General features: G+C 41.5%; 1 protein-coding gene across 1 annotated transcript in view; it reads right to left on the reverse strand.

Moving 5' to 3' along the window:
- The window catches only part of ARHGAP42 (Rho GTPase activating protein 42), a 259,773-nt gene that overhangs the window by 178,830 nt on the left and 58,558 nt on the right, over positions 1-22,385 (reverse strand). Inside the window, exon 2 of the mRNA XM_045019415.1 lies at positions 20,222-20,317. Coding sequence (XP_044875350.1) covers positions 20,222-20,317 — 96 coding nt within the window. The remainder of the gene's footprint in view (positions 1-20,221; positions 20,318-22,385) is intronic.

Here is a 22,385-nt window from a genome sequence, read left to right on the forward strand (position 1 = left end):
TTTTTTTATTAATTGATTTAAAATAATCTATCTTTATCCATCCTGGGAAAAAAGGAAGAAAAAATGTCGCCTGTGCAATGTCATTGTCTTCTAGGAATTACTCCCAAGATACTGGAGGAAGCAGACTTACTGATCCCTTTTGGGTCTACGATCAACAAGATAATTTTATCTCTTTATTATACCTAAATTTCAGTTTACACAGCTAAAAGACAGGCACTGATACTTTGATTCCACCCCCTACTCCTGTTTTCCCCCTTTACAGTTAGGTCTGAATTCTGACTTTTAACAGAGTAAATTTTTTGTAACTTCACAGAGTCTCAGTTTTGTAATTTATATCAAGCCAATTATTCTGTATAGTGTTGATTATGGGTCAGAACCTCTGTCTCTTTCTTCCTCTGTATTTTTAAGCCTATTGCAGACACTACACTGGTTTATCCTCCATTTGGTTTTCCCTCTTTTGCCTGACATGGGCATGCATACTTTTGAAGTGAGAAACAAAGTAATGCATGTCTATAAGCTAAAAGCCACACATGTATTTTTTCTGTATCGTTGTGTGTTTGCATTTATGATAATACTTAGCTACTTAAGGAAGTTAACTACCTGAACCCCCTTACAAAACAATGAAAAGTGCTTCTGCTAGTGAAGGATACCAGCAGAAGTTAAGTTTGAAATGTATAGGTTAAATAGCTTTGGTGATATACCGAACTGCAAAACCGTTAGGAAAGTTTCTGGAAGTGAACAATGGAATACATTTGTAATCTTCATATCCCCAAACTTTGCACAAGAATTGTATCGCAGGATGATATGAAATATATGACATTTCACGGGGATTGGTTTGTTTTTTTGGTGTAATCAAGAGGTGGTGGTTTAGAGTCAGGCTTATAACAGGTAGCAATTTAAAACAATAAATTAGTACTCCTCCATAACACGTTTAGTGCTGACAGTCTACTTAGTCTTGTACAGGGCACAGAGAAAGGCCTGGTCCCTGCAGACAGGGGTTTACTCCAGTGTTTCCAATCAAAGAATTATCACCTTAGCACACTGATATATATAAAGTTTTCTTAATAACGTTGCAGGTTCCTAATAAATCTTCCACATTTTCAAACAATTTGCACCTAGCCCAGAACATGAACTCTCAGTTCCCATAACTAAAGCCAAAAAACTGCCAATTCCACTTCAGGGGTGGAAAATCCTGATCCAGGACAGAGATGTCTAGTAACAAAAATTAATAATTGTTGAAATGAAAGTCTAATTAGTCACGTACTTTAAAAATCCAGTCATATATAGGGACATTTAGGTGGTTCTTTTGCAGTTTTCTTTGATACTTGCGACCCGAATCATAACGAAAGATCTATTTAGCTGGTTTTCTAATAATACAGAAAAAGGTTATTTTGCCACTGTACCAGGTCTCTGGAAAAATACATTTGCTAATTTAAAACAAAAAAATTCAAAACAAAACAAGTCCCCTCTTTGCCATGAAAAAGTACAAACAAATAGAAGATGAATGGTGTCTAGTCTAAAGCCTTCCACAAATTATTACACCAAGAAGGAAGAGAAAACAATTTAAGCAAACAAAATGGAAACTTTAAATTCTAAGGACCACATTCTGCTCTTAGATGGACCTACGATTCCTATTATTACTAGAGAGCACAGAATGTAGCCAAAATATGACCACTGAAACATGTTGGCCATGTTTGACTCTTCCCTCTCTCTTTGGTCACACATCCAGGCAGTGTCCAATTCTTGCTGTTTCAGCCTCAAAAATTTCCAAAAATCCAAGCTCTTCTTTGACTTCACTGAAGTTACTCTGGATTTACAAAAGTATAAGTGAAAGCAGAATTTGGCCCTCTGTGTCAAAATGTGGTTTTGCTTGGGATAGGGACATCTTCTTCCATGCATCTATTCTGTATTAACATGTAGAGCTAGAACAGCGGTTCTCAACGGGGGGGGTCCATGGCCCGCGGAGGGTCCATGAGCCCTTTCAAGGCCCCGCAGCTGAAGCCCTGATCCCTGGCACCCCCCGTGGGGCAGAAGCCAGGGGAGGTGCAGGGCTGAAGCCCCAATCCCCGGTCAGCGCCCCCCACGGAGCTGAAGCCAGAGGAGACGTGGGGCTGAATCCCAAAGCCCCAAGCCCTGGTGCTCCCTGTGGGGCAGAAGCCCTGAGCCCATGGTGGGCAGTGTTGAGGACATGGAAGGCACTGCCCCCCACCCCAAACTGCAGCACAAGATCAAGGCAGTCCCGGGGGTCAGCTCCACGCCCTCACACACCTCTTCTCCCCGCCCCCTGGCCAGGTCAGAGGCAAGAAACCAGAGCTGGGCAGAGCTCGGCAGTGCAGGGCAGCTGTTGCTCTGGCTGGTGCCATGGAGCCGGAAGCCACAGTGTTCCCTCCTCTCCTGCTCATGCCTCAGGGAAGCTGCTCCTCAGCTTGCAGCCCCCTTTCCTCCTGCAGAGGCAGCCGGTAAGAGCCCCCAGGGCGGGGAGACCTGGTTCCGTGGCTGGCAGACCCCTCCGGGAATGGGGACTCCAGGGGAGTCCTCCCAACACACAGCTCCTAATGTCCCTCTCCTTACACCCTGAGTTACGCTCTCCCTGCACACTGAGCTACCCCCTACCCGCACACAACCAATAGTGCCCTTCTCCCAGCACCCTGAGCTACTCTCTCCACACAGCCCCAGCTACCCCATCCCTGCAACCTGAGCCACCCCCCCGCCCACACACAGCCTCTAGCCACCCCCCTCCGTGCATCCATAACCACCCCGTGTGCACACAGCCCCTAGCTACCCCCTCCCTGCACCCTAAGCTGTTTTCAAACTTTCTGAGCTAAGCTCTCCACCTTTATCATTGACTATATATATAAATGAGTTTTCATTTATATACATAAACTCCCTCCCTGAACTCCACCATGCGGAGCTGGCTCGAGCCCCGCTGACCCCTTTCCCCACCCCCTCAAACAGAAGTCAAACTATGCCTATGCCCAGAGCCCCTGGCCCTGGAGTTTTGATAGCATGTTCGGGGGGAGCTCATAAAAAGGTTGAGAATCCCTGCTTTTAGATGATGAGTGCCTTCAACTCCCACTGATGTTCAAAAAGGAAAGTGGCCCACAGCAATTTAAGTCACTGGAACTTAGGCCCCTCCACTTCCCGCCCCCCCCCCAAAATATTTGCTAAAAAATGTAACTATGCCTCTTATGAAATTTATTTTTGAAAGTGTGCTCAGCATCCCAGAGCCACTAGGGAAAGATTCTGATATTGCTTATTATGATCTGCGAAAATCCATTTACCGTAATGGCTTTATTCAGGATTCACACTGGTGTGATACCAAGTTCTGGCCCAGAAATCAAGGTCTCAGACTTGTTCCGATAGTAGCAGCCAATACCAGTAAAACTGGGACTTCTTGGCTACAGAAAGTAGTTTAAATGTTTATGATGTCTCAATAGTAACCATTAAAATTAATCAACATAGCCTCAAACAAAGAAATGAGCTTATATATAATACTTTAAGGCAAAACACTGCCTTTTTCACTACAACTTTTCAAAACCGTGTACAAAATGCTGTGTGTATTTTATTCTGCATCTTAGTTCTTTAAAAGTCTATTTAATGGCCTGAGCACAAGTTATACAGGCTTTGAGGAAAATTTGCTTACATACTAGCTTATTCAGAAATTTCAGATCTGGAATCTGCCTCTGTCAAACACACACTTTTGTTTCCACTGCTTTTTTCTCTTTAGACACATAAATACTAACACATGCAATCCCATTTAGTTCACACAGAAAAAGTTCTATGTCCCCACTAGAAATAAAGTAGGGTAAGTTTAACAGCCACATTCCATTCTCATCTCTATTTGTGTTGATTTTGCAACTCTAAGGAAATGCTTAAGTGCAATGGAGGCCAGAATTGAGACCAATGCCTGTAAACTGGTTATGCTCTGTTCATACTAAAAATACTAAATCTTATTAACCGAATACATCTACATTATTCCAGCGGTATCAGACAGTAGAAAGGTGTTTCTTAAGAGTCCACAAGGATCTTCGCAAGTTAATCAGGACAACCTCTTCCACAGTTTCTTGTTAAAGCATACAATTATTCAAACACCACAAACAAACTTTTAATACTTAAAATCGTTAGATTGCAGCAGACACATGCTGTATCTTATCATTATAGTAACACTGTGAAAATTGTAGGTATTTTGAAAGTAAAGACTTCTACTTGGAAATTAATCATTTTCCTGTAATTGTTTATGGATTCTCTTGAAGCATATATGTTTTAAATGTATACTGAATAATCAATAAAAAAGCCAGCTTTAACGTATTACACTTAACAGCCTTTGTGGGATGAACCAGATGAATTTCCAGAATGTATTATCTGTAGAGTCCTGCAAATCCGTGGATATCCACAGACCACTTTTGCAGATCAGAGGTGGATACGGCCCTAATTGTTTGTATTATAAGCTCCAATCTAAATCAGGGACCCTATTGCTAGGTGCCATACAAACACATAATACGACACAGTCCCTGCCCTCTTTGATTGTAAGCTCTTTGGGGGCAAAACAGAAACAGAGAGGTGAAGGTACTTGCCCAAGGGCACACAGCAGGTCAGTGGCTAAGACAGGATAACAACCCTGTTCCGGATTCCCTGTCTCGTGCCCTATGTACTAGACCATGCTGTTTCCCTGAAATTTGATACTTTTGTAACAAAAACTTTGATCAACATTGAACACAACCCACTGAAATCTCTCAAAATCTATTCATCATCCGGTGAAGAAACACAAGGACACAAAGCGACAAAGAGTCCTGTGGCACCTTATAGACTAACAGACGTATTGGAGCATAAGTTTTCATGGGTGAATACCCACTTCGTTAGTTCTACCCACGAAAGCTCATGCTCCAATACGTCTGTTAGTCTATAAAATGCCACAGGAGTCTTTGTTGCTTTTTACAGATCCAGACTAACACGGCGACCCCTCTGATAAGGACACAAACTTAAGCAGACAGCCTTTGTAGCTGCTAGCTCTTTACCCAAAAGGGATTTCCCCCTTTAGTAGATACTGCCTGTGACTATTACAAACTGTCAGGTGCACACAAGTGACATGTGGAGACTTGTTTGTTGCTGGCTGACTACTAAACAACCAGCACGGGAAGGTTCTGGAACGAGCTCACATTACCTGGCTGAGGGATCTCCTTCCGGGGGGTTGGCGGGAGGGAGGGCACATGCCCTCAGTTTGCTGGAACGTGGGGAGCAGGGGGATTATTTTTTAAACACACTGCAAACTAATCTGTGAGCCTCATTGCTACATGGTATTGAGAACAAGAGCTCGGAAGGATTCAAAAGCATTAGAGGTTTATAGGCAGAATATTCAATAGCACTCAGCATTGGCCTAACTCTGTTCCCATGGAAGTCAATGTAAATTTGACCACTGCTCCCACTGAAGTCAGTAGTGAAGCTCCCAATACGGGGAGCCTTTTGAAAATCCCTTTATGATCATCATCATCATCCACAGTTACAGGAGCAACAAAGATAATGTACAAAAGACATAATCCAACTGTTAAACTGCCTGGGATTAGGAGGAAAATTCCTCTAGAGGAAGATTTTTCCACAGCTGTCTGCTACAAAGTTTCTTGCTCCTTCCTTTCAAATATCTGGTACTGGCCACCATCTGAAACAAGATACTAGACCATACAGACCACTGCTTGGACTTAGTCTGAGTCCTATGTTTCTATGGCTCTCTGACGGGGTGGAGAAAATGAGAGTGACGACTCCTCATAACCACCAGTCTTCAGGAATCAGGGCATGGAAGCACTATATCCATTTATCTTTAGAAAACAGGGCTGAAGATACACAAGGAAGTGAACTAGGTGGTAGCTTCTGTTATTTAAAAAAAAAAAAAAAAGAATTAGCCTGTCTTCCCTCCCAATAGGGCCACACACAAAGATATCAGTACAACCATAGGGCTGGAGTAACTTGACTGCATAGCCAATCTGTGACTGCTAGCAGCAAATACTGCTAATGGCCAGTGATGACACACTAGATAAGGAGGGCTCTGAGTTACTACAGAGCATTCATTCCCAGGGTCTCACTGATCATTATGCTTGGTGTTGGGATGGAATTTTCCCCTGGATCAGATTGGCAGAGACCCTGAGGGGTTTTTTTGCCTTTCTGCAACATGTGGCATGGGTCACTTGCAAGTTTAAACTAATGCAAATGGTGACGTTTCTCTAACTAGAAGTCTTTAAATCATGATTTTTCAGACTTCAGTAACTCAGCAAGAGGTTATGGGTCTATTACAAGACTGGGTGGGTGAGGTTCTGTGGCCTGCAATGTTCAGGAGGTCAGACTAGATGACCATGATGGTCCCTTCTGACTTTGAAATCTATGAGTCTTTGAGGATAAGGAGTTCAAGTAGAAAACTCATTTTTCATGTACTTTTTGGCAGTTCTGTGAGACTCCTTAAGGTGCAGAAGTTGAGTTTCTGGAGACGTGGTACAATCCTTAAAGGGCCTGATTCTGCTTTTACTGAAGCCAATGACTAAACTCTCACTAACTGCAGTGAGACAGGATCATGCCTAAATAGCAGGTCAACCATTGTCCTGAATATATCAGATTGCTGCAGAGCCAGTATCTACAGCCTGTCACAGGTTAAGCTACTTTGAAAACCACATAAGAATGGGGCCAGATAAGATCAGAGATGTTTTCTTCTTCTTTAGACCCCACAAGCTCTGGCTGGGCAGTTATAGTTCGTGTTTGTCCTCCTCCAACTTAGGCCTGGTCTACACTAAGAAGGGGGGTCGAACTAGGGTACGCAAATTCAGCTACGTGAATAGCGTAGCTGAATTCGAAGTACCCTAGTTCGACCTACTCACCCGTCCAGACGCGGCGGGGTCGAACTCCACGGCTCCCCCGTCGACTCCGCCACCGCCGTTTGCAGTGGTGGAGTACCGGAGTCGACTGCAGCGCTTCCGGAGTTCGAACTATCGCATCTAGATCAGACGCGATAGTTTGAACTCCGAGAAGTCGAACTCACCACGTCGACCTGGAAGGTAAGTGTAAACCTACCCTTATATTCATTTGTTTCAGTAAAACAATTGTTAATATAAAACTGAGTTTTCTGAGCCACCACAATATTAAACCAGTGTGAAAAAAGTGTTCTTCAGGGAATTGGTCTGTCCATGATATTTCCCGTTACAGACAAGAAATATTAAGCTTCAGCATTCCATAATAGATGAATGGGAAGGAAATTATGCCAGACACTTCAGAGTTTGTCAGCTCACAGATTCTTCACTGAGGTGCATACGCTTTTCAAACGAGGGAAAACACCTGATATTTCGATTTTCACAGCTGTATAACCATTACATGTGGGTGGTTCTGTGTGGGTGCTGAAATAAAGGGTGGTACAAGGAAACGCAATCGACTTGAGAATACAGCTGAAACTCATTAATATTTTTTCCTTTGTAAAATTTAGTAAAAGATATGGCAGGGTATCTGCCTAAATAAGTTCAGCATTTGAAAACTGAATTCACTTTCATGAAGTATTAGCTATTTTCTTCTTAACACTGCACAGCCACAAAGAGTTTGTAGTACTAATACATTTTAGCTGCTGTGCCTATTTTGGGCCACATTTTCAAAGCCGACTAGTGATTTCAGGTGCTCAAACCTGAGATACCTTAAAGGGGCCTGATTTTCAGAAAGTGCAAAGCACCACCCTCTAAAAGCCAGGCATAGAGTCATAGACACTGCAGGGCTGGAAGGGACCTCAAGAGATCATCAAGTCCAGCCCCACGCGTGGAGGCAGGGCCAAGTAAACCTGCGTTTATTCAAGTCGGGCACCCACAAATGGAGACAACCAAAAATCGCTAGACCAGGGGTAGGCAACCTATGGCACGGGTGCCGAAGGCGGCACACGAGCTGATTTTCAGCGGCACTCACACTGCCCGGGTCCTGGCCACCAGTCCGGGGGACTCTGCATTTTAATTTAATTTTAAATGAAGCTTCTTAAACATTTTAAAACCTTATTTACTTTACATACAACAATAGTTTAGTTACATATTATAGACTTATAGAAAGAGACCTTCTAAAGCGTTAAAATGTATGACTGGCACGCGAAACCTTAAATTACAGTGAATAAAGGAAGACTCGGCACAGCACTTCTGAAAGGATGGCGACCCCTGCGCTAGACACTTTTGAAAATGTATGTTACTGCCAATGGAGTTTGCTAGGTTGACAACCCTAAATACTGAAGTCTTTTATACGTTCACAGAACAAGCATTTCATGGGCAGCAAACGCTTCCCAAAACGCTGGCCCATCAATATTCCTCAACCCTGCTCTGTAGGGACCACCACTAATGCTAAGATTGTAGGTTTTTTCTCCAGGGCCATTCATATTCATTGTTTGACACCTCTGTTGAGACTGTCTGCAGCATACCCTAGTGGTGTGTCTGTGGGAGCAATAACTGGGCTGAGAAAGATGTGTGAATGGGCAGGGAGCGGGGAGTTACTGGGAGATCTGAGTTCTCAGAGTCCTAGGTTTGGGGGAGAGGAGAGGAACAGAATAATCACATGCAACCCTAAGGTAACAGGGTAAGGAGCAAAGACCCCCCCTCCTCCCAAAATATGAAGTAGAAGGTAGCTGAGAAGAGGCTGGAGGTTCAGAAATCAATCCCCTTGGCTCCACATTTAGAAAGAAGGGCCTTGGCTGATGCTCTATCTCCCCTGTTCTCCGCAGATGCTGGAGGGTGCTGGTGGCCTGTGCTACACAGCAGGTGGTAGGAGGTCAGACTAGAGCAGTGGTTCTCAACCAAGGGTACATATACCCTTGGGGGTACGCAGAGGTCTTCTCATTGAGGAACAGTTCTGCTTGACAGTGCATAGCCCCAGCTCTCCAAAAGAAGCCTCGCCTGTATCAAACCAGCACCATAACGAATGTATCCTTGATCAAGGACAGATTGTGGGACACTTTCATTGTGAATATTCACCAACTTTATCATTTGTGAGCAGAAAAAATAATCAAAAGCCTTATCCAGCCATCCAAACATTTCTTAGGGCAGGTCTACACTAAGGGCGGGGGTCGAACTAGGGTACGCAAGTTCAGCTACGTGAATAGCGTAGCTGAACTCGAAGTACCCTAGTTCGAACTACTTACCCGTCCAGACGCCGCGGTATCAAAGTCCGCGGCTCCAAGGTCGACTCCGCCACCGCCGTTTGCAGTGGTGGAGTACCAGAGTCGACCGGAGCGCACGGGGAGTTCGAACTATCGCGTCCAGATTAGACGCGATAGTTCGAACTCCGAGAAGTCGAACTCACCGCGTCGACCCGGCAGGTAAGTGTAGACTAGCCCTTAGTCAAGAAACAAGTACTCTCCATACAATAGTATATTCAGAGTCAAGTCGGTATTGAATTCTATCCTGAGACAATAAGAATAGACTTTAACAAAAGAGAATTAAAAATCCTTAACACAAGAGCATCATTAGATTTTAAGAAAATGCATACAATTTGTGAATTACAATATTTGCAGTTATGAATCTGACCTGCTATTATGCTATAAACTATATAACTCAATAAAATACCATAAATACCAGAAAGTGGGGTTTTTTTAATATAGATACTTTCAAAAAGTTTATAGATGGACATTTTACAATACTGCCATCTTCTGTGGACGGTAAGCCTTGATGGCATGAGATTATGTACATGTAGATCAATGTAGAAAAAAATACACAGCAAAGACACCTGCTCATCTGATATACTAAAATCCTCTTAGATTAGGCCATTGCTATATGGACTGAAGTAGAAATGGCTGGCCACTACTTTTTGAACACCATCACATCACTCCAAACTCTCATTCAAAAAGAACGCTTATACAAGTCTCATTTGTATAGAAAATGGATTATAAACAAAAATAAAGCATATGGAATTGTGGTTTTGTAGGACAAACAATGTATGATATACAGTTATACAAAAAATTATTTGTCTCGGCAACAGACATGTAGCAAGGGTTAGAAAGATGGAGATAAGTGATTCTAGAATCTCTCCTCTTCCTCCAGCTTTAGTGGGTTTCCACTAGGGCTGTCAAGCAATTAAAAAAATTAATAGTGATTAATCGCACTGTTAAAGAATAATAAAATACAATTTATTAAAATATTTGTGGATATTTTCTACATTTTCAGATGCATTGATTTCAGTTACACCACAGAATACAAAGTGTACAGTGCTCACTTTATATTACTATTTTTATTACAAATATTTGCATTGTAAAAAACAAAAGAAATAGTATTTTTCAATTCACCTAATGCAAATAATGTTGTGTAATCTCTTTATCATGAAAGTTTAACTTACAAATGTAGAATTATTTAAAAAAAACTGCACTCAAAAATAAAACAATGTAAAACTTCAGAGCCTACAAGTCCACTCAGTCCTACTTCTTGTTCAGCCAATCACTGAGACAAACATGTTTGTTTACATTTGCAACAGATAATGCTGCCTGCTTCTCGTTTACAATGTCATCTGAAAGTGACAACAGGTGTTTGCATGGCACTATTGTAGCCAGCATCACAAGATATTTATGTGCCAGATGCGCTAAAGATTCATATGTCCCTTCATGCTTCAAACACCATTCCAGAGGACATGCGTCCATGCAGATGATGGGTTCTGCTCCATAACAATCCATAGCAGTGCAGACCAACGCAAATTCATTTTCATCATCTGAGTCAGATGCCACCAGCAGAAGGGTGTGGTTTTTTTTTTGTTTCTTTTTGGGGGGAGGGGTTGGTGGTTCTGTTCTGTAGTTTCTGCATCAGAGTGTTGCTCTTTTAAGGCTTCTGAAAGCATGCTCCATACCTCATCCCTCTCAGATTTTGGAAGGCAATTCAGATTCTTAAACCTTGGGTTGAGTGCTGTAGCTATCTTTAGAAATCTCACATTGGTACCTTCTTTGAGTTTTGTCAAATCTGCTCTGAAAGTGTTCTTAAAACAAACAATATGCACTGGATCATCATCTGAGACTGCTATAACATGAAATATATAGTGGGATGTGGGTAAAACACAGAGCAGGAGACATATAATTCTCCCCCAAAGAGTTCAGTCACAAATTTAATTAACACGTTTTTTTTTTTTTAAATGAGCGTCATCAGCATGGAAGCATGTCCTCTGGAATGGTGGCTGAAGCAGGAAGGGGCATAAGAATGTTTAGCATATCTGGCACATAAATACCTTGCAGTGCCGGCTACAAAAGTGCCATGCAAATGCCTGTTCTCACTTTCAGGTGACATTGTAAATAAAAAGTGAGCAACATTATGTCCCGTAAATGTAAACAAACTTGTTTGTCTTAGTGATTGGCTGAACAAGAAGTAGGACTGAGTGGACTTATAGACTCTAAAGTTTTACATTGTTTTGTTTTTTTGAGTTAAATAACAAAAAAAATCGACATTTGTAAATTGAATTTTCACGATAAAGAGATTGCACTTCTGTACTTGTATGAGGTGAACTGAAAAATATTATTTCTTTTGTTTATCATTTTTACAGTGCAAATATTTGTAATAAAAAATAACATAAAGTGAGCACTGTACCCTTGTATTCTGTGTTGTAATTGAAATCAATATATTTGAAAATGTAGAAAAACATCCAAAAATATTTAATACATTTCAATTGGTAATCTATTTTTAACAGTGCGATTAATTTTTTTAATCGTGTTTAATTTTTTTGAGTTAATTGCACGAGTTAACTGTGATTAATGACAGCCCTAGTTTCCACAAATACTTGCTGACATCAGAGGAATGGTGACTCAGGAATCTTGAGTTCCATTCCAGACTCTGGAGGAGTGTGTGTCTAGTGGGCACAGATCTCCTACCTGTCTCCCCAAATATGATCCCTTCTACCCAATCCCCTCTAACCTGTCCCAGTCCTGTCTCTTGCTTATCCCCCAGTCCTCAACCCAGTCTCATTCTCCTTAGCCAGCCAGTACCAGTCTCCTTGCCCAGCCAGTCTCAGTCTCCGAGCAGCTCCTCATCCAATCTCTCTCCCACTACCACCCCTGGCGCCAGTCCCCTCTCTGCCCATCAGCTCCCTGTCCTAATCTTCCTCCCTGGGCTCCTCATGAAATATCGTAGTGTCGCATCTTCCCTGGCTCTTTGCCCAACTACTTGCAATCCTGACCCTCCAGACACCTTAACTCCTTGTCACATCTGTCTCCTCCCCATCTACTCCCCCTCAGTCCCAGTCTCCTCCCAAGAATATAATGATTTTATCCCTGCCGGCACCCAGTCCCATTCCCAACCACTCCAATGCCAGTTTCCATTTCCCTTTCCTTGCCAGCCTCCAATCCCAGTCTCCTCAACCTAGGCTCTTTGTCCCAGTTTACTCCCCCTCCCAAATCTCCCCACTGGTCCAGGTCTTCTCTCCTGTGCATCTGAATCAGACAGCTTCCTTTTCCACACAGTGTAGGGCCAGCAGAAAGATCTCTGAGAGCACAGGAGACACAGCTTCTTGCATCTATCAGATGCACATCTGACACGACCCATAGCAGCCAAGATATGCAATTGCAGGGGAAGTCCTGCTCAGCCCAATGCACATGGAATCTTTGGGGAATTTAGATGCTAAAAAGTAGGAAATGTCTACTGAGCATGTGTGAACTTCAGATGACTTTTCAAAGGCTTATTACTCAACCAAATTTGAATGGATTTTCACAAGGACAGCAAATGGCCTCCTTACTGCCAAATTTCAAGTCTCTCCTCCAAAGCATGATGGCACTAGAGAACAAAGAAAAGGTCATCAGAATTTAACATGGACAAAACATCTTTTCCCTGGCCTCATTCTTAGAAATGATTCAATCATTTTGGCTGAAATTTTTGAAAAAAATTCAGCCTCAGGCAAACACCTGGAATGAAAATTTCAGCTTCATTGGTTGAAATTTGGCGCAGATATATGCAACCAAAACTAGTATAATGAGCAATCTTAATAACTGGCAGTGCTACTAGCTCTGCCTATAAAACTTGTGCAATAATTTTCTCTCAGTGCAACACAACAAATTCTGCTCTGGATTATTCCCCTCTTCACATCACTTCAGTCAAAACTGCCTCTAAGAATCCTTCAGAAGCCATTTTTTACAACCTAGATAGTTAACATTTATCCTGTGACAATTCATTTTGATTATTGTATTCTTTATTTGGGCACAAATAAATCTGTTAGTCTTTAAGGTGCCACTGGACTCCTCATTGGTTTTTTTTCCCCAACAGCCTACAGAATACCAATCAGCAAATTCACTCATCATAGGCTAGTAACACCACTGCCATCTTGCCTCTATATTTAAAAAACCCAACTATACCTGCAATTTTAATATAGTCATAATATTGTTCTTATTCTCTATTCACCAACTCCACCACCATAGCATGCCTACAACAACACATCTCGTCACAATAATTGGAAAATCTCATTATTACTATTTCAAATTTTACATTCTCACTCTAAGTCAGAGACTCTATGCTTCAGAATACATACACAGGTAGTCCTCTTAACACATCTTTATAGAACCACTCTACATATTAAATCTCATAATACCCCAGTCTCCACATTACTTACCATAAAGGAGATATAGGAGTCAGTATGTTTCTAGAACATATTGCATTTTCATTTGTTAGATTTTAAAAAAACCTGAATTTGTAAGAGTTAAGGTTTGTAAAAGTTAAGGTTATTTGAAAAACAACAAATTTACTCATTTCCAATTTTTTAAACATACGCAGCGGTCAAACTTAAAACTAGAGATAGTTGACATTTTTTAAACAAACAACAAAAAAAACTACTTTTTAAAAAGATTTTTTTGTAAAAAAATTTAATTTATTGAACTATTTCATTTTTAAAAAATATTATGACAGCAGAAGCTTTTTGAAGTTTATCAAGGGTTTTCTGGAAGTGAAATTTTTCAATAACCACTTTAAAATGTTTTTAAAAAAAGGCAAGTTGAAACAAACACGTTTTACTTTTCATCCAGCTCTGCTTAAAATATTTCCTCCATTTTGAAAATAATTCTACTGATTTGAGAGACTCCTTCTGCTTAAAATAAGCACTCTTGCCAGAGCTTATAACACTGTTATGCATCTCAACACGGAAGAAACTCTTAAAGCTGACCATTGTGCACACCTCTCTCATAACAGTGTTTATAATTAATTGATATATACAACCTATACTACTTGAACAAAAATTCCTTGTAAGAGGGTTGCCGCTCACTGCTAATGTGCCTCTTTCTGTCTAGGTCTGGGAACGTAACTCTTGTGGCACCAGATCCCCCCTTGTTGCTCATTTCTCACTCTACAGTAGTTTTTCTTCTGATAACCTGGCCATTTAGTCCACTCCTTTCAGGGTTACAAAGTCCAGAAAGACTGTGCACAGTCAATAAGTTCACAGTCAATAAGTTCAGATGGCGTGAGCCCAACAGAGACAGACGTCCTCACGGAAAGTCCTCCTCCGATACCCCAATAGAGATTTCAAAAGGTCTCATACCTCTCATGTGGTGCCATGGGGTTCGAAGGGGAATGATCCGTAGTAGCCATCTGTGGGTCCGTGGGCGTTGCCATCCCGGACGAGCCCCAAAATTGTCGAAGAAAAACTCAGTTCTCGCTTTTTGTTTGGGTGCAGCAAAATCAAATACTTTATTATTTCTCCAGTAATTACAATGGAGGGAGAGAGTGCCATAGGACACAGGGTCGCCGCAGTCCTGGACAGGTCTCTCAACTGGTAAACAATTACATCAAGCCTTTATACCTTTGTTACAGACAATTTCTAGCAATCATGGAGACAGTAAAAAGCAACAAATACATTTTGTTTATACATAGCAGAAAGGCTTATCTTATTTGTCTCTCTCTTAAGAAAAGCAAGCCTGCATTTTGGTTAGTGATTGCAAGGTCGTAATAACTTTGTACACAGTTCTTGTCCTGTCGCCTCGCACTATCTTTGCTCCTACAAGTCTCACGTCATTAGGGTTACAGTATGGCCTGACTCTTGCTAACTGACTGACACGCATTAAAATCCGCTTCAAATCCTTATTGAAGCTTTCCCTGCTTCCACACTGTCCAAATGCCATCTCCAGACAGCGTTCGGCCTCAGCTCGGGACTCTATGCCACTATACCAGTGGCTGGCAGGGGAACCCAGGCTCGCCTGCTACACTAGGTTCCAGCCTATAAACAGCAATCCAGGTCCGCAGCCTTCATCCCTGTTGCTGCTTCCTTGGGCTCCTTCCTACCAACTCTCACTATCTTCTCTTGCCTGGTTCTGGGTTTACCACAGGAGCCTACTCTACTCCCTGTGGCTACTTCACTACCTTCTAGCTTCTTGTAGCTTCTTACCAGACTCCTTACTCCAGGATAGGATATGAAGGCTTACTCTCCCTCTGTACTTCTTCTTTGTCCCTGATGGCCTATCTCATCCCAGGGAATGACTGAAGCCTCCTTCCCTTGAAGCCCCCTTCTACTTTCAGCTTCTTGCCTTTATTGTTCTGGTCCAGCCCTTCCCCAGCTTGGCCTCACTCTTAATTGACCCTGGTCTTCCTTCTCTCAGGTGACCTAATCGGCCTCTCAGCCCCTTGTTAACAGTACTGATGTGATCCTACATAGGAATTTTCTAGATTTTTGTAAAAAGCAATTCTGCACATTAGATCTACTCTAAGGGCAGGTCTACACTAAGGGCGGGGGTCGAATTAGGGTACGCAAATTCAGCTACGTGAATAGCGTAGCTGAATTCGAAGTACCCTAATTCGAACAACTCACCCGTCCAGACGCGGCGGGGTCGAACTCCGCGGCTCCCCCGTCGACTCCGCCAACTCCTTTTGCCGAGGTGGAGTACCGGAGTCGACTGCGGCGCTTCCGGAGTTCGAACTCTCCGCGTCAAACCGGCAGGTAAGTGTAGACATACCCTTAGCAAATATATATATATAATGAAATGGGAGTTTCTAGATCAAGATGATCTTGAGGTATGATGATCTAAAGCACATTTAACGAATGAAAAGTTGGTAGTTTTTCCCTTAAAAGTTTTATTAAAAATGGCTTGTGCAACTGAACTCAAATCTTCCCATACTGTCTTCTTTCTTACGGTACACATAATGACATTCTGGCAGAAAGGAGGTTTGTTTAGAAAGTTTCCAAGACTGGTCTTACAACAGAATTTTTTTCACAACCTTAACCAATGGAGTCACTACCAAGGGTCAATAATGATGGGGCAGTTGATATTCTGATAAGTGTGCAAAGACTTTAGTGATACCAGGAGGGTTGACCCTAAACAAACAAAACTGAAATCTCAAGTAATAGCAGCTTGGGAACTGTAGAAACAATAAAGTAGTATTCTTACCAAAGAGATAAAGGAGAGGGGAGGCAAAGATAGTAGGATTCATCTGTACAAAGCTGTCTTTGATGATGAGCAAACATCAAGCTTGTAGTGGCATGTAAAGATATGGACCAAATTCTAGGTCACTGCTTTAGGGAGATCAAAAACTGAGGCTTATTCTATAAAGGTGCACAATATCACCTCAAGCCCTATTAGACTGGGATTCAATTCCTGCCAGTTTACATTTTGCTCCTGTAAGCTTCTTTGATGCATATGACAATCCACCAGGAAATGGCTGCCTTGGAACATAGAAATCCCGTCTTTGAAGCGCAAAGTGAAATAAATCAGCTGTCAAATGTCTTGAACTTTCTGGTTCTTCCTAAATAGTTTTAAATGCCTGTTTAACATCCAAAGAAAATACCCTTTTCTCAACACATTTAGGATCCAGACTAAGACCAGTCAGGACCGCCTTTTAATCCCTTGAGGCTAAAGTAATTCAAAGTTGTTGGTTTGGGGTTAAGTTAAATATTGACTGACTTTGAGGTTACACAACTTTGAAAGGTACTGTAAATTTTAAATACACACTCTACGTATGATACGCACCCACGAGCTAGACTTATCAACCATAAAAACATCAAGAGATTGCCAAATACAATGTGGGGGAGAGAGGACAGGGAGACAGACAAAAAACAAAAAGATATTACAAAATAGGCCACAATTATTAATGAGGATAACCACAGATCATCACAAGACAGTGTAAAATACAGAAAAGAGAAAAATGTTTGGTGGCCCTGATAACCAAAATTATTTTCTGCTTTGTGAATATATCAAAATGTATAAAGGCATATAAAATTCAGATGTGAACAGCCACAATACCTCATGGGATGAATCTGCCTATGTCTCATACTCATATGAGTCATAAGTCATATGTCATAAGTATGGCTGTAATTCAACCTTATATTGCCCTGCAATTTCTGTAAGTTTATTCCATTGGCATACTGTAAATCTGTAAGGGATGGCTGTTTATCCACTATGTAAAGAGAAATTAACTACTTACTGAAAGTGTTCATCTCAAAAACATTTTTTATGCAGATAATTCTCCAGCTTAAGTCTACCAGTAAATTTTGCAGATCACACTGTTTAAGAAAGATTTCAAAATCAAAAATGCCACATCTATCTCACTGACAAATAGCGACTCATTAAATAGAGGCACTAGACTGAAGTGGTTTGAATTGCCTTCCTAACTTTCAGCCCCATCAGGACTCAAAATATTAATATTTGGCTATCCATCCGACACCAGAGGGTGTAGAGACTCTAAAATGTTCAGTTCAGACACAACTCTGAACCAGTGGAGGAGCTAATAAAGGGATGGGAGTGGGCGGGGGAGAGAGGTGTCGACAGCTCCCATGGCAACTTTTAGGTGAACATGTGACACCTTTCCTCATGGGTTTGGTAGCGGTGGCTCCCTGCTGCGGTTGTTGCAACATGGCACAAGAGATCATGTGGTGCTGTGACCCTGTATGCTATGTCACAATGACTCTCACTTACATTTGACCCGACTGCCCATCAGTCATGATGGTCAGCAGCCAGGCCAAACCTGAATGGCACTGCAATCCCACGTGCTGATTCACAATGCTCGGAGTGAGGAGATAGTCCCAGTCCCACAAGACAGGAGCCACTGCTACTAGGTGAGTGTGGGGCAGCTCACTCCCCAGCCTCCCGCCCTCTTCAGGGTCTCCCTTCCACACCAGACTGAGATTAGATGGTGTGGGAGAGGATGATGCTGTCTGAGTGGTCAGTGCCCTGATTGCAAAATCTGGGTCTGTCATTGCTCTGAACACTGCCTCTAAGAATAGGTACCTGAACATTTCACACATTCACTCTGGGTCCTTTCCCAAGCCTACTAGATCACTATGAAGAGCTGAACCAATCTGAGATTCTGAAGATAAGGGTTATATATGGACATGGAAAGATGGTACACTGGACCTTGATTATGCACAATTAACGTTAACTGGATTTTTTCCATTGACTTGAATTGGAGCAGAATAAAGCTTTTGCTGATGAAATTCTCAGAGCTTACTGAAACATACTGGCAATTTGGTGTGATCTGTACAGGGAAGTCAGTCCACTTGCAGTTATGACCACTCTGGTACATAAGTAGAATACTTTCTTACCGAACTACAGAGGAAAATATGGCTTGCCAGACCACATGTAAATCTAAGTCCAGTGTTCTACCTCTCACAGTTACCAGTACCAGATGCTTCAGAGGAATATGAAAGAAAACTTCAAGGACAATTATAAATAACTTCCCATAGGGGAAGTTTCTTTCTAAGCCCTAGAGGATGTCTTATGTCTGAATCAAGATTTTGTTTTAAATATACTTTACACAGAATGTTATATTATAACTGTCTGGATAAATGTTTAATCCATTTTTGAAGCCTTATCCTCAACAAATATCTTGTAGCAATGAGCTCCACTGATTAGTTATGTGCTATGCAAAAAAAAAAGAAGGATTTCCTTATTATTTCATGTCATCTGCTATTTTTCTGCCTAATTTTTCACTCCTTCACCAAATCATTAATACGTATTAGTACAGAACTCCTGACCTTTTCCCATGCTATAAATTGACCATTGTCCCCATTCTTTGTTTTCTGTCTCTTAGCCAGTTTCTAGTCTCTGACAGCTCTTTCTCAGCACTCTGAGTCCTTAATAGTCTATTGTGAGGGACTTTGTCAAAGGCATTCTGAAAGTCCAAGTAGATGCCAGCTGGTTCTTCACTATATATAGCTTTACTGACACACAAACCTGTGCCCATCTGAGCAAATTATTATTTACGTTATTGTGCAGCTACCTGAATCACCATTATTTCAACTGGCTTCTTTTTTGACAACTTCATTAGCATATGAGCTTTCATTCCTAAGCAGGGCTACCACTTTGATGTGGCACATTTTAGTGCTTGTGTAATGGTATTTATTTTTGTCTGAGCAAGGAACTGCACCTTGAAAAGAGAAAACTAAGCCATGGTTTCTGATCTTGGGAGGAGACTCCCTATTTTCCATGTCTAGAAAATTATTGATCCCTTACCATTATTTAAAGTGTGTCCATCCTATTAGAAAGTAGTTTATAAAACTGCATGAATTACCCCTTTGGGGCTGAAATTTTTCAAGCCTGATGTCTGCTTGAAGCAATTTTTTATTTATTTTGTTTTAGTTTGAGAAAAATCAGTTCAGTGTTTATTTTTTTTGTCTTTGCATGTAAGGGAAAAAAACTCACTGCACATTTTTCCCATTTAAAAAAAAAAAGATTTTGCCCTTTATTTGAAAAGGTCTAGGGACAAAATGATTGCAGTAAGAAAACTGAAAATGGACAGGAAGCTTGTTCCTAGGGAATAGGGATGCCTTTCAATGGCCCAGTTAAAACTGGTTTTCATTTACAAGAATTAGCAGGGTTTGAAACAAATCATACTTGACTCAATGGCATTCTAAAGGGGCTGGGCTACATTTTGCATACGCACATGGCACATTTTGATGTATAAAGATAAATGAAGTGTTACAACAACTTTCCAGGGTTTTTCTCCTACATACACAACTAAGCCCTGGTCTGCATATAAAATTTAGATCGATGTAGCTGTGTCACCCAGGGGTGTGAAAAATTCAAACCCCCAAGCAGCACTGTACTTAAGCTGACCTAACCCCTCCTGCAGACATGGCTAGATCAGTGTCAGCCTAGTTACTGCTGCTCAGAGAGATGTATTAGCTACAGTAATGGAAAAACCCCTGTACCACTGTAGAATCTGTAGCGTAGACATACCCTAACTGCATGAACTCTGAAAGAGTGTGTTGTTTACACCTTTATTGTTATAATCAAATATTTTACATTTTGTAAACATGGAAATATTACTGCGCTGGAAGTACAGAACACACTTACCAATGTTAATTTCATCATCTGTTTCAGCATCTCCAATACACTCAAACTGAAAATCCTGTAGCGACTGGGAAAATTTTTGCACTGCCATGGATAGATCTATGATAAAGAAAAAGGAAACAAGTCTTACAATTATTCCAATAACTATACCACAGTATATGCAAGTTTCATATAGTGAGATTATACTTTGCTTACAGTATTTCCTTTCTAGAAAAATAATCTCACATAAAATAAGAGAATACCATTCAAATCAAACTGCTTGCTATGCCTCAAAAAGTCACTGAAGCAAACTAAATTCCTAAATCTCAGCCATAACAAAGAGAATTGTATTCATACTGATGAATAATCCTCAGTTCTCGTTTTCTTGAAGCAAGAGAAATTGATACATGATCTGAAGCTTCAGTGGTAATAAGTAGTCCTAGTAGAGGGGTGGCCAATCTGTGGCTCTGGAGCTGCAGGAGGGTCTTCAGAGGTTAATATGCGGCTCCTTGCATAGGCGCTGGCTCCGAGGCTGGAGCTACAGATGCAAACTTTCCAATGTGCTATGGGGTGCTCACTGCTCAACCCTCTGCTCTGCCCCAGGTCCTGCCACCACTTCCCCCAAGGCCCCTGCCCCTTCCCCCGAGCCTGCCATGCCCTCACTCCTCCCCCCTCCCCAACAGAGCCTCCTGCTCACTGCAAAAGAGCTGATTGCGGCGGGTGGAGGCATGGGGAAGGAGTGGGAGGCGCTGATTGGCGGGTGGGGGACACTGGGAGCAGGGGTGGGTGGAGAGCGGATGGGAGGCTGCTGACATATTACTGTGGCTCTTTGGCAATGTTCATTGCTAAATTCTGGCTCCTTCTCAGGCTTAGGTTGGCCAACCCTGTTCTAGTGTATGCAGTGGGACTACTTGTAAACAAGGACTTCTTACATGCACAAGGATTGCGCCCATAGGTTACCATGAGTTTTATTTTAATATACTTCTCCCACAGTAAAAGTTTTCCATAACAGCTATTTAAAAAAAAACCTAAATATAAACACAATACCATATAATGTTCTGAAGAGACTTTTTAAAAAAAAGATATTGGAAAACATGTATTTTCAATTACTTGTTTATTATGTATGGACTACTTTCGTTGAATGGTATTTACAGTGACAACACACATCTGCACTTTAAAAAAAGTCAAAGTTAAACTTCACAGCACTGAGATTTGATCTCAGCAATAAGAATGTTCCAATACAAAGCATTCATAAATATGGAATACCAGTGTGACCAAAATAGTCTTCTCTTTTTACAAAAATACGTAACGGTAAAGGTAAGAAGAAAAGTGAGAACACATGTATTAAGAATGATCAGAGTTCTATCAGTCTAGACAAAATATTGCTTGAGGACGACCCTCCACAGTCCTCATGAGATATCTGTAGCATCGGTTTGGAAGCTAGAAAAATGAACAGACAACCTGAACTCTGATGTCTGCAAATATCTAGACAGACGTCTCAGTATGGAAAGGGAGAGAGTTTTACCAAAACCCAAGTTAAGCACTATTTCCAATGCATCACTGGAGTATACAAATCTGATTAGAAACTTTGTCCCAATGTCTTGTACTGACAGCATGTTTGGTGCTGTGCAGCACACTGAAATAAAGGCCTTTCCCCGAAGATATTCAAATCTAGAAGATAGATGCACAGAAAATGGATGAAATTGGGAAATCCAAAAGATGAGGATAGCTTTGTGGGTTTTCACTGGTTTTTAGCTAGCTCTTTTGGGGCAACACAGAAGGAAGTGCATACTTTAAGAGACACTTGAATGAAGAGAGGGCTTGGGGCATGGCAATGTGGAACTGGGGTAAATGTATCAAAACAACAGTGGGAGGGAAGGACACAAAAGAGGAATAAAAAAGGGCAAGGGAGAATCTAAGCATTAGTGTTGGTATTTTCCTTTGAATTTCGCTTATGTATTAGTTAATTTTAATGTGCCTCAATGATAAAGAGGATTTCAGTATATTCACTGAAATCAGGGCTTAAATTCCAGACAGCTCCAAGCCAGGGATCAATAATAAAAAAAAAGAGTGAGGATGCCAATCGATAGGAATACTCCCTTTGTCCCAGTTGCTGGAATTCCTATTAAGGTGCTGCCCCAATCCTTGGTCAGTGCCTGGTTCTTTCAGATCAGCCTCTGGCTGGTAG

Source organism: Mauremys mutica, chromosome 1 (genome assembly GCF_020497125.1).
Source record: "Mauremys mutica isolate MM-2020 ecotype Southern chromosome 1, ASM2049712v1, whole genome shotgun sequence".
NCBI lineage: Eukaryota > Metazoa > Chordata > Testudines > Geoemydidae > Mauremys > Mauremys mutica.